The sequence below is a fragment of the Sorex fumeus genome, unplaced genomic scaffold, assembly GCF_029834395.1.
Source record: "Sorex fumeus unplaced genomic scaffold, SorFum_2.1 ptg000075l, whole genome shotgun sequence".
Classification (NCBI taxonomy): Eukaryota; Metazoa; Chordata; class Mammalia; order Eulipotyphla; family Soricidae; genus Sorex; species Sorex fumeus.
The window spans coordinates 4222104-4235331 of record NW_026606132.1 but is presented as its reverse complement, the minus strand read 5'-3'; the positions used below and the strand labels follow the sequence as shown (position 1 = coordinate 4235331).

Sequence of the window (13228 nt, the reverse complement as noted above, 5' to 3'; positions counted from 1 at the left end):
GGACACGGGCTTGTATGTGGCCTCCTCTAGTTTGCTTCCTGGCATACTGCCCCCCACTTCACCCCCAGCATCCCCAGGAGTTACTCCTCAGCTCAGAGCCAGGAATACTCAGTTCCGATCCAGGAATAGCCCCCTGAGCACCACTGTGTATGTCCCAGTCCCCAAATAATATAGTATCTAGAAGGCCCAAGGGATGACAAGCTTTCCTATAGTTTTATTTAACTACAGTTGTAATCTACAGCTTTGGTCCCTGCTTTCTCCTTTTTTTTTTTCTTTTTGGGTCACACCCGGCGTTGCACAGGAGTTACTCCTGGCTCATGCACTCAGGAATTACTCCTGGTGGTGCTCGGGGGACCATATGGGATGCTGGAAATCAAACCTGGGTTGACCGCATGCAAGGCAAGTGTCCTACCCACTGTGCTATTACTCCAGCCCCTGTTTGACATTCTTTTGACATCTTTTTGTTTGTTTGGGGACCATACCCAGTGATGCTCAGGGATTACTCCTGGCAGTGCCCCCAGGATCATTGGGATCATCAGGATCAAATCCAGATAGGTCATGTTGGGTGCAAGGCAAGTACCCTACCCACTGTACTATCTCTCCAGCCCTAACCTTTTGACATCTTTCGACCTAGAAATCACAACTGGGTGTTCAGCACAGGTGTCTTAGGAAGTCCCCTTTAGCTGCTAACCTTCCAGCCTTGAACATAGAAAAATATTTTGTCATTTACATAAATAAATAATTTGTTAAAAAGAAAAAACTTAAAAATCAAAGAAATATTTTGTCAACAAATTTTATCTTATGGATTGATAAAACACAACATCCACAATAATTAGTTACAGTCATTTTTAGCACCCGACTTTCAAAAACTCTTTGTAAATCAGATAGCAAACAAGACCTTAAGGTGCTTTTTACTTACGCATTTGCATAAGCACAAAACTTCTGGAGTTCAGAAGAGCAATTTGGTAAATGATGTGCAGTTCTAAAGATGATAGGAAATCTACCATCATGAAATATCCAGTAAGAGCACTAAGTACTAAGCTGAATCAATTTATTCCAGGAAAATGCAAGAATAGGTACCATACATCTGGCATCTTGGAAGAATTGGGACTAAACAAACATGCATTTCAGGGCAACGTGTCATTATGCAGCGTGTAGCTTCTGGAAAATTATCTACATACTTGAGAGGAGATAAGACTAACAAAGTAAGGAGCTTGCCTTGCACACAGCCAACCAAGTTTCAATCCCCAGCATCCCCATATGGTCCCCAGAACCTGTCAAGAGTGATTCGTGAGTAAAAGAGCAGGAGCACTGTTGATGTGGCCCCAAAACAAAACAAAAAAGTAACAAAGAGCTAATATGGTCTTAGTACTATTATGAAAATAGGTTTCACCTCTGTAATCTCCTGATTGAGTCTCAGAGTGACTACATTGGGAGAGGTCAGAATTGAAACTGGGTAGCATAGTTAAGAGGATGTTTGGGCTGTGTGGCATTGACTCACCAACTTGCATTGAGGTCAGAATCCCCCAGAGGGTTTATTGAAACTATGTGGGGCAGAGATATAGTACAATGTGTAGGATGCTTACCTTGCAGGTAGCCGACCTGGGTTTGATTCCTAGCACCTTAACCAGGAATCACCACCTAGCCCCAACAGGAAGGAGAAAGCCCTAAGCAGGGTGTGTTCCCCAAAAGTAAATAAATAAAACATCCCAGAGCTCCCCTCCCCACCCCCGCCCAGCTTTCCAGAATCAGTAGGTCTAGGGAGTGGCCTTAACATTTCCATTGGCTCTGAGTTCCTTGACAATGCTGGTGTCACTCATTTGGGGACCCCACCTTGGAGATCACTGGGCCTTTTGGGGATATTTTGGGGAACACAACAATGATGCTCAGGGTTTGCTCCTCTCTCTGCACTTAGGAATCACTCCTGCCAGTACTTAGGAGATCATATGGGATGCCAGGGATCGAACCCAGATCTGCTGCATGCAAGGCAAATATCCTCCCCACTGTAGATCACTACAGTCCCCTGGACTATTTTCACACTTCTCATATCATCCATTCTTCCAGACCTCCTGATTACCAATGTACAGGAGCAGGATTCGAAGGCGATTGCCCACATATGCTGGAGAAGCACTGCTCTAAGTGACAGTTTCTGTTGTCCTGCTCATGAGGGTGGAGGAAAGTACACATGTTTAAACTAATATTTTTTGTTAGGTTGGACTTTTGGGTTTGGGGGTCCACACTCTGATGCTTAGGGGCTAGTCATGGTTCTCTGCTCAGGAGGGACACCTGGCTGTACTTCTTAGGGGAATAATGCAGTGCCGAGGATGAAACCAGAATCTGCCACATGCAGGGCCAGCGATTAACCTCCTTACTATCTCCCTGGCCTGAGTGTCTTAAGAGAGGGGTCTAGGAGCTGGATGGGATAGTGCAGTGGGTAAGGCTCTGTAGCAGATCTGGATTCAATCCCTGGCACCCCATATGATTCCTGGGAGCCCACCAGGAGTGATCCCTAAACACAGGGCCAGGAGTAAGACCTATGTACTCTGAGTGTGGCTCCAAAACAAAAATCCAGTGAGATAGGAGGCATGGGGTAAACCAAGATCATAGCTGGTTAGGGGGAGGAACTGAGGCAGAGAGAGAAATGACCAGAAATATTTTGATGACTTCTGACTTGAGCGGGCTGGAGCGATAGCACAGGAGGTAGGGCATTTTCCTTGCATGCAGCCAACCCAGGTTCAATTCCTCCATCCCTCTCAGAGAGCCCGGCAAGCTACTGAGAGTATCCCGCCCACAGGGCAGTCTGGCCAGCTCCCTGTATCGTATTCGATATGCCAAAAACAGTAACAACAAGTCTCACAATGGAGACGTTACCAGTGCCCGCTCGAGCAACTCAATGAACAACAGAAGAGAGGACAGTGCTACAGTGCTGACTTGAGCAGTTGAGTACATGGTCAATGCTATTTCCTGGGTTAGATGAATGCAGATGAGTAGATTTGGAGAAATGGTATTTGACATGATTATTACATTTACTGACAGGTACATGAAGTTGTCTTTTGATCCTTGTGTTACCAGTCAGGCACAATGAAAAGATAATGCCCTGGGAACCTGGTGTTGGGAAAGGATTGGTATTGCATAAGAAGTGCTAGGCACACACGCAAGTCTCTCTTCAACTCAGCATCCCTATGTGGCAGCTATAAATTTATAACATGCAAGTCTCTTCCACAAAAGGAATATTTAAAACCTGTCTTCCCTAAGCCTGGGGAGAAGACTCAAAGGGCTGGAGTACACACATTGCATGCAGAAGGCCCAGGCTTGATCCCTAGCCCAGCAGGATTCCCTTGCTAATCACCACCACTGACATTGCTGGGTGTGGACCCAAAATACAACCACATCCCACAGCATTCTGCCACCCCAGAAACAAGAATGCAGGTTGGAGATGTCGGGAACCCCACAAAGATCATGGACTACCTTTCAGTAATTGGAGTTCAGAAGTATAGATGAGATAGGCCCAAACAACATGGGGCAGACTGTGTGGTACACGAATGTGAACTCACCCCATGTGGTTTCCTTCTAGCTTGGGGACCAAGTGTCCTCCTTTTGCTTTCTTCCAGAAGTCTTCCCTGAAACAACTTTCCCAGATTTTCTTACAGCTAACCCAGGGTCCTGCCATACATAGTTGATTACAAAAGGGAAGCAGTCTCTGCTTAGAGATAGAATGGATCCATTTTCTGTTTTTTTTTTCTTTTTCTGGTTGTTTGGGCCACACCCGATAGTGCTCAAAGGTTAATCCTGGCTCTGCACTCAGGAATTACTCCTGGTGGTGCTTGGGGGACCAGTGGACCATATTGGATGTCAGGGATCAAATCTGGGTGGTTCAAATCAAGACAAATGTCCTGCCCGCTGTAGATCTCTCCGGGCCTGAATGTATCCAGTTTCTTTCTGGATGTTGGAGCCATTACACATCCTTCATTCATTTCTTAATTTCTTTCTATTTGGGGGCCATACCTGGCAGTGCTTAGGGCTTGCTCCTGGTTCTGTGCTCAGGAGAGACCACTGGGCATGCTCACCCTCTGCAGTGCGGGGTATCAAACTGGAGTTGTCAGCATCCCAGACGAGTGCTTTTTGTTGCCAGGGATTGAATATGGTTTGGCTGTGTGCAAGACAAATGAACTACCTGCTATACTATTGCTCCGGCCCCTAACAAGACAAGTGCTGTGACCCTTCACTTGTCTCTCCAGTCCCTCTTCCATCATTTTATTTGGTCCGCATACCATGGCCCAATATGACTGGCATGGTGATTACCTTCATTTTGCAGATGAGAAAGCTGAGATTGAGGCAAATGAAATGACTTCTCTGGAGTTATTGAAATGATAAGTTTGAGCTGGGACTGGTACCCAGGTCTCCAGACTGCCAATTGTGTACCTGCTTTCCACTCGAATATAGGGCTGTAATTCAGTGTTACAGCAGACGAAGCTGAAGGACATTAGTTGCTTGTATTGGCTTCCAATTTCTTTAAAGAGCTCACTTGTCTGTAATGTTCAAAGAATGACACCCGATTCCTTAAAGTAGTGTGATTCAAATACATTACACATTATTAGTGAACTTTCATTTTAATGGCCACGCAATTCATGATAATTCACAGCCAAACATCTGGGTGGAAACAGGGGGGAAGGGGGAGTCTGAGCACATTTCTTGTCACTGGACCTGTTCATCATCCTCTGGGCTCTAGATCCAGATCAATCAATACTTAATTAATAATGATGTGTTTCTTGAAGTGCAGGGTGCCATAAATTCATTTAATGCTCATATGCATAGTTTCTGTAGGAAAAATGAATGGGAAAGTGCCTGCCATGCCCGTCTCATTGTACAAAGTGTATGCAATGATTACAAGCATATAATAAGAATGGTTCACCCAGCCAAATGTGTGCTCATTTCTGTTCATCAGTATTCACTTGAGCTTCTTCCATGCAGTTTGTGGAAGCAGAGCAATCAGTTGAGTAGTGTGGCAGATTTAAATCAGTAATAAAAACCCTGGGGAAATTACCAAGACAAAACATTAACCACAGGCTAAACATTAACATATATTAGCATTTTTATTACACCTGTAGAATTGTTAAATGGATATGGTTACTACTATTAAAAAGTTTATGTTGTCTATAACATCATTTCCATGTACATTCTGTTTAGAAACTTTTAAGAGTTAATTAAGTGCAATTGAACAATAGCAATCATTGACAACGGAAAGGAATAAACTGAAGTTCGTTCATGATCTCATTTTAACTTGAACCCTTAGGAAATCCCTCTTGACCCTCTCCCAGCTCTCAGGTTACCCTGAGGAAAATGTCACAGGAAATCTTCCAGAATGAGCCACAGGATTAGGATTCATGTTTTCATTGGGTGGGCAGGAGCAATAGCACGCGGGTAGGACTTTGCATGCAGCCAACCTGGGTTCATTTTCTCCGTCCCTCTCCCAGAGCCAAGCAAGCTACCAAGAGTATCCCACCCGCATGGCAGAGCCTGGCAAGATCCCCATGGCATATTCGATATGCCAAAAACAGTAACAAGTTTCACAATGGAGACATTACTGGTGCCCGCTCGAGCAAATCAGTGAACAATGGGACGACAGTGCAGACAGTGTTTCCATTGCATATACATGGAGAGAGTTTTAATTTGAATTCTTTGGGGTTCTGAGAAATCCTCAGTGATCAAAAACTATATACCAGTTATTTAGCAACAATGCCCAAGATATCACTCCTTGGGATGACATTGATCAGGTAAAATCTAGGCAAATAGTTCTTATAACATTAAGTAAAACTGGAAAGGACCTTTAGATTTAGAAGTCCTTGGGTTTTGGTGTAGCCTCTGGCTTAGCTCTTAAAAGTTATCTGGTATGGGGATGGAGCGATAGCACAGCGGGTAGGGCATTTGCCTTGCATGCGGCTGACCCGGGTTCGATTCCCAGCATCCCATATGGTTCCCCGAGCAAAGCCAGGAGTAACCCCTGTGCATTGCTGGGTGTGACCAAAAAAGCAAAAAAAAAAAAAAGTTATCTGGTATACCATGCCACTTCTTAGGCCACTCATTAAATGATAACAAACTTTGCCTAATTATCTATTTTTTATTTATTTTGATTTGTTTATATATTTTTTGAGAAACAAAATGGAAAGCCTTTCGTTGTCTCCTGGGGAGAGTGGTTTTTGAGCCACACCTGGCAGTGCTCAGGGCTTACTCGTGACTCTGTGCTCAGGAAGCACTCCTGATTGTACTCTGGGGACCACACACGGTGGCTAAGGATCAAATTCAGGTTGATGAAATGCAGTGCAAGCACTTTAGTCCTATACTCTCTCTCCTGCATACATTCATCTGATTTTTAAATTGAGAGCAAAATCAATCTTTCATGGCTAGATGTTTAATGTTGCTGTGCCCCCTCCGCCCCATTATCTGTTCTTTTGGGGTACTGCAACTAAAGGTCAAATCAATGCATTTTTGTAGCCATAGAATTAAGTGACGCTTCTCTTTGGGGAAAGGAATAAAATAATACACTTGGAGGGGTCAGAGAGATAGTATAACAGGCAAGGTTATAACAGGCAAGCCTTGTATGTGACTCATCTATGTTCAAATCCAGCATCACATGTGGTCACTTGAGTCCCTGAATTTGATGCTTGGCCACCATGTACGATCCCCTGAGTATCATCAGGGGTGATTTCTGAGCACAGAACTAAAAATAAGTCCTAAGCCTAGCCAAGTGCTCTCACCCCCTCACACACACAAAACAAAACAAAAAAAACATAAAACAAAAAATAATTTACTTGAATCTGACATCAGACTAGACCTAGGCTAATTGTCAGGATCATGGTCAATTTTGTAGCTAATCCAGGAATCTATGACTTTAAGAGCCAAGGGGTCAGGTACATCCCACAGAACTTCCTAGTCTTTAGGGCCCAGAACCATAGTACAATGGGTAGGGCACTTGCCTTGTGCCTGGCTGACCCAGGTTTGGTCCCTGGTATACCATAAGGTCACTCAAGCCCACTAGGAGTTATTCCTGAGTGCATAGCCAGGACTAATCCCTAAGCACCACGAGGTGTGGCTTAAAACAAAACAAGGACTTCTAAGTCCTAGTGTGGTTGCTAATTGACTCTTACTTAGCAGGCCAAAGAGTTTAATTAATTCCACTAGAAATCCCACCGGAAACTTCGATTCAAATTAGATGTCATTTTTCTACTCATCTTTAATAGCTAGTCTTTCTTTGAAGTACATTTACAGTGTTTTAAAATAATGATTATTGTTCTTCAATTCCAACTGGGTGGTCTTGAGGACTACAGGGCTAAAACTGTGAAGCCCCTGAGGCTTATTTTTCTGGACAGAAATTCTGGGCCAGAGAGATAAGACAGAGGTCAAGGCACTTGCCTTGCTGATCCCAGTTTGATCCCTGACACTGCATATGCCCCACCACAGTACAACCAGAAGTGATCCCTGAACACTGCCACGTGTGGCCCAAAATATCATGCCTTGAATATAATTTTAAAAATAATAATAATATCTGCTTTGCGAAGTGGGGGAGCTGGAGAGATAGTACAGTGGGTAGGGAAGCTACCTGTAGGCAGCTGAACCGGATTTGATTCTTGGAACCACAAATAATCCCCCAAGCCTGCCAGTAGTGAACCCTGAGTGCAGAGGTAGGAGTCAAGCCTAAATACTGCTGGCTGTGACACCCCAAACCAAAATGATGATGATGATGATGATGATGATGATAAATGCTCCGTATTTCTTAGAGGGTAGGACTACTAGAAAACAGAGAATGTTTATATAAGTTATTTGTGAAAACCTAGACTGGAGTAGGTATTTTGTGAAAGTCTGTGGGGTATCAGGACTGTTAAGAAGCTTTAAATACAGGTTTTCTTTCTCTGTTGCCCATCTAGAAAGACCAGGTCTGAGGCTTTGAGTCACTTAAGAGCTCCCAGCGTTAACAAGAAAAGGGGGCTCAAACATGAATGCAGTTACTTCTTAGCATCCTTGAGGGACTCTTGGGCCATACCTTGCAGTGCTAATGGCTGTTCCTAGCTCAGTGCTCAGGAACAAACCCTAGCAATGCTCAAGGGATCTTACACAGTGTCAGGATCTATGCAGGGTCAGCAGCATAAGGCAAATACCTGCACCCCTGTACTAGCTCTCTGGCCCTTATGCTGTTAGATTTTAACCCGTGGTGTATCTGCAGTTCTTTACATTCTCTGTTATGGCTTGTATGGTTGAAGTGCATCTAACTAAATACTTTGCATGATTTTATAATCTTTGACATCAGACTTTACTTGAAAAACAATTTGTGCTCTTCTCCAAAGGAACCCGGAATCAAATAGCTTCCTGGTGAAGTGAAGCTCTGCTTCCGGGTCAAAATGCATTCCAGCTGTGACTGAGGAGAAATAGGGTGTCCATCCAGGTTTCCTGATGCCCGTACTCCTGGGGATTTCCACTCAAATCCTCCCTTAATGGTGTCGATTTGTTCATGGAAGTTTCAACTTTTTATAAAATTACACAAAAGTAAACCCAATCACTTTCTCAACAAACTGATTCATTCCATTTCAGCTACTATCTTTCCTTTTTCCTCTAAGTTTGAAAGAAATAATCTTGAACCAAAACACAGTCTCTGAGTATGTGCTATGCCTTGCCCAGCCCCAGTGGTGTCAGTCCCTCTTGCTGCTGGATGTACTTAGGTGGATTTTCTCCATCCAGGTGAGCCAAGAATGGGACTAAAGTTATTGGGATGACCTGGAGACCTGGATGCAGTCTGGAGCCTTGGCTTCTTAGGTTTCAGGGCTCCTAACACTTCAGAGCATTATTACTTTTCCTGCCCCAGGTTCTGGCACTTTAATAAAAGCACCATTAGGAATCTCAGGTCCTGGAAAACAAAAAAGGTTTTATATTTCTGGGCTATTGATAGAGATGCTTCAGCTATTCAATAAATTCACTCCAACTAACCACGCTGAAAGGCAGTGGCCTCCTTGACTAGGTACATTAGTCTGTGAAAGGAAATTGGATTGCACTGTTTGAAGAGCCCTAAACTCCTAGGCAGGATACTGATTTTTAAAGTGCTGTGGGGGGCGGGGGCAGCTTCTTGAGCAAGTGCAGCTGTCAAACGCGACCCAGGTCTGCTCCCCCTGGTCTGATTCTTCCCAAGGGTGGACTTGAAAGGCCCTCATTAACGGGAATACGGCTTCTCTTTGTAAATAAGACTTGCTTTCTTGTGTCTATGTCTCCCCATCAGCAAATAATATTCATCTGCATTCCACACGGTGTGGAGGTGAAAGATGTGGAGCAAATGGTCCAATGAAGAGGGGAATCTACCAATGCTTTGTTTATGAGAGGAATTTGCTTCATGGTAGATTGGGGGAAGTAAATACAGCCTGTCTATATGATGTGGCAGATTTTTGAGGGGGACTGGGGTTGTTGGCAGGATATCATTGTTTGTCCTTTACCCCACACAGTCTTGGGAAGTAGGCTTGTTCAGGCCATATTGGGTGGCTTTGTGGGGGGAAAGGTCAGTTTGCACACTGGCTACATTTTCATTGGTTCTTACCCTTCCTACTTTTTGCCTCTGATGCACCATTTTCCCATAGTTCAGGAGTGGTAAAAAAAGATTTTCAAGTCTTGCTGTGGCCCAATTAGTATTCACTGCAACACAAAGGGCAGGCTTTCAATGGGGAAAGGAGGGATCACAGCTGTGGGGTGCAAATAACCGTGTTCTGTGAGAGATGTGGATTCCGGGGCTGGATTGGGAACAGGTGTCCATCAAGCACATGTCCTGATGGTGCTGACTTAGAATATGTTGACGCTAGTGAAAGTCTGTCATGTTGATCTCTGATCACAGAAGAAGTGTAAATAGAGGCGTACACAGTGATAATCATGGTTCGGTTCTGCTCAACTTCACCTGCAGCATAACAAAGTAAACATGTACGTACACATTCCTGCACATATTTATGGTGTATACGCTGCCCTCACTTGAACCTGCGTTCAGTTTCTTGGAAGTGAATAGAGAGAGCTTAACTTTGTCATCCAGCCAGTTGCTTAAGATAAAGTAGAATTATTGGGGCTGGAGTGATAGTACAGAGGGTAGGGAGTTTGCCTTGCACACGCCCAACCTGGGTTCGATCCCTGCCATCCCATATGGTTCCCTGAGCCACCGCCAGGAGTAATTCCTGAGTGCAGAGCCAGGAGTAACCCCTTAGATTGCCAGGTATGACCTCCCCCGCAAAAAAAAGCAGAATTTCTCCACCTTTTCCAACTGTGACCCCATTCCTAATTTTTTCCTTCCTGTGATCCCTCCTTTCCTATTGGTTGGCCCGCTAGTCTGGTGTTTTGCTCTCTCACTCATTGATGTGATTTTCAGTCCTTCATTGAGAGAGCATCGATGCAAAGCTCCCTGTGTGATGGCCACCAGTTAGGACCTGTTTGTAAACTACAGGTCGTTCTTAGGATGTTAATATTACCCCCATCCTGAGAAGCATGCTGAAAGTATACTATAGACTGAACATGATTGCCACTCAATGCCTTTTTTGCAAACCACAGCACCCAAAATTAGAGAGAGAACAAAAGGGAGTGCCCTTCCACAGAGGCAGGGTAGGATGGGGGGGGGGAAGGTGGTGGGAGGGATATTGGGATCTGTGGTGGTGGGAAATGGGCACTGGTGGAGGGATGGGTACTCGATCATTGATAATTGAAACCGAAGCACAAAAATGTGTAAGTCTACAACTGTGCCTCATGGTGTTTCACTAATAACATTTTTTTAAAAATTACCCCCACCGAATGAAATACTTCTGAAAAACTCCACAACATACAGTCTCAAATCAAATGGCACATTTTTAAGCGCCTCAAATCTTGGTTTCATTCCTAGTCAGATATACCCTTGAGAATCAGTGGTGTAAATGTTGGAACATAGCTGTCATTTGTGGAATTAATGTTACTGCTGATACTAGATGTTTTTCTAATTCAAGAGTTTAGTTTTGGGAATGGACTGATAGTACAGCAGATTGCATATAGATGTGCCAGGTTCCATCCATGGAACTTCATGTGGTCCCCCGAGCCCTCCAGGAGTGAACTCTAAGTACCAACCAGTGTGCCTACCACCCCCTTGCCCCCCCCAAAAAAGAGTTTCATCATTATAAAAAACTTTGCAAAGTTAGATAGCCTAGTGTGCTGGGAATATTATTCAGCAATAAAGCATTTGCCTTGCATATAGCAGGCCCTGGGTTTTATCCCGGTACTGCCAAGAAGAGACAGAAATGTGATGAGGCTTAAGCTATACAAAATGAAATATGGTGTTGCCTTTCTATAGCACTGTACTATAACACTGTTGTCCCATTGTTCATCAATTTGCTCAAGCGGGCACCAGTAACGTCTCCATTGTGAAACTTGTTGTTACTGTTTTTGGCATATCGAATATGCCATGGGTAGCTTGCCAGGCTCTGCTGTGCAGGCAAGATACTCACAGTAGCTTGCCAGGCTTTCTGAGAGGGATGGAGGAATCAAACCCAGATCAGCCACGTGCAAAGCAAATGCCCTACCCTCTGTGACTTTGTATATGAAAAATAATAACAGTTTTATGGTGCCCATCCACCTGGTCTACTAGTCCATGATGGCCTTTCAGTAGAGTAGCTGTCAGACTTGACACTACAGTTCCCCTTCAATTCAATTCAGTTATTTTGCCTTTACTAAGTGTGTCACTGTGCCCAAAGTGCAGTGCAGTCTATCATTGAAGTACAAAGTGTCAAAGAACAGTTAGTATTTTTCCTAACACGTATTAAATGTACTGCAACCAGAAAGATAGTTAGGGGACTAAGATGCTTACCTTCCATGGGACCAATCCCATTTCAGTATCTGACAGCACATGTGGTCCCCTGTGCCTCACCAGGTGTCACTCCAGAGCAGAGATTCTGAGTTCCAGTGGTTGTAGCTCAACACTGCTCCATTAAAAAATTAAGCATATGATATATAGACTCACCTTGACCTTGTCATACCTGCTTTTGAACACTGAAAATTAATCTTTTTTGAGATATAGAGTATTAACAAATAGACATCAAACATCAATATATTTGGGGGGGGGTGATCATATTGCTTATGCTCTGCTGTCGACTAAATGAGCTCAAAGTGAAACAATAAATCTAGTGCCAAGTCCCTAGGGGTTGAAACAATAGTACAGAGGGCAAGATGCTTGCCTGGCAGGTGGCTGATTCCAGTTTGACTCCCATCACAGCCGAAGGTCCCCCAAGTACCTTCAAGAGTGATTTTTTTTTTTTTGCTTTTTGGGTCACACCCGGCAGTGCCCAGGGGTTATTCCTGGCTCTGCACTCAGGAATTACTCCAGGTGGTGCTTGGGCAATCATATGGGACACTAGGAATCGAACCCAGGTTGGCCGCGTGCAAGGCAAATGCCCTACCCACTATACTATTGTTCCAGCTCCAAGTGTGATTCTTGAGCACAGAGCTAGGAGTCGACTCCAAGCGTAGCCAGCTATGGGCCCAAATGTATCCTTCCTGCAAAACAAAACCAAAAACCAAAAACAAAAAACTGGGATCACTTTATACATGGGAGACTATTCTGTGAAGAATCTTTTCATCTCTCACATGCTTTTTCATATCGTGTTCCAGTTCTTCCTAAACTTTGTGATTCCCAGGTGTGAAGACTCCAATGTATAAATAAAAGGCCACTGAAAGATAGTCTTTATGTCCTATGAGGCAGGGCTTCTCGCATAAACATTTCAATACAGGGGAAAAGTTTTTCCCTGTTTGGAAATCTCTGAAGAGTCTTTACTCAGAGTGCCCCATCCCCACAGTCTTTAGTCTTGCTTTGTATAGATGGTCCTTGGTCTTAAAAGCACATTCCTCTCTTTTTTCTAGGTTCTTGCCATAAATTTATTCTGTTCGTTGAAAAGAGACTGGGAAAGAAATTGACGTGTGTTTCAAATTTTGTTCCTTCTATCATATCTCAGAAGGTACCACATAATTATATTGCATTTCTCTCTTTTTTTGTAGATTGGCAAGTTATGTGCCTATTCTCAGCAACGCCAATATAGATCGGCTTATTATCCCGAAGATCTGTTTATTGACAAGAAGGTATTAAAAGTTGCTCATGTAGAACATGAAGAAACCTTATCCAGCCGAAGAAGGTGAGAGGATTTTTTTCCTTCTGTTTCAGCATACAATTAGAAATTGTGTTTTCAAGTCAAAAATCATT

The 13228-nt window shown here is 43.8% G+C and overlaps 1 protein-coding gene across 1 annotated transcript in view; it reads left to right on the top strand.

Annotated features, from left to right (window-relative positions):
- Positions 1-13228, top strand: part of GPC3 (glypican 3) — a 436626-nt gene that overhangs the window by 274503 nt on the left and 148895 nt on the right. Inside the window, exon 4 of the mRNA XM_056130281.1 lies at positions 13027-13160. Within this exon, the coding sequence (XP_055986256.1) occupies positions 13027-13160 (134 nt within the window). The remainder of the gene's footprint in view (positions 1-13026; positions 13161-13228) is intronic.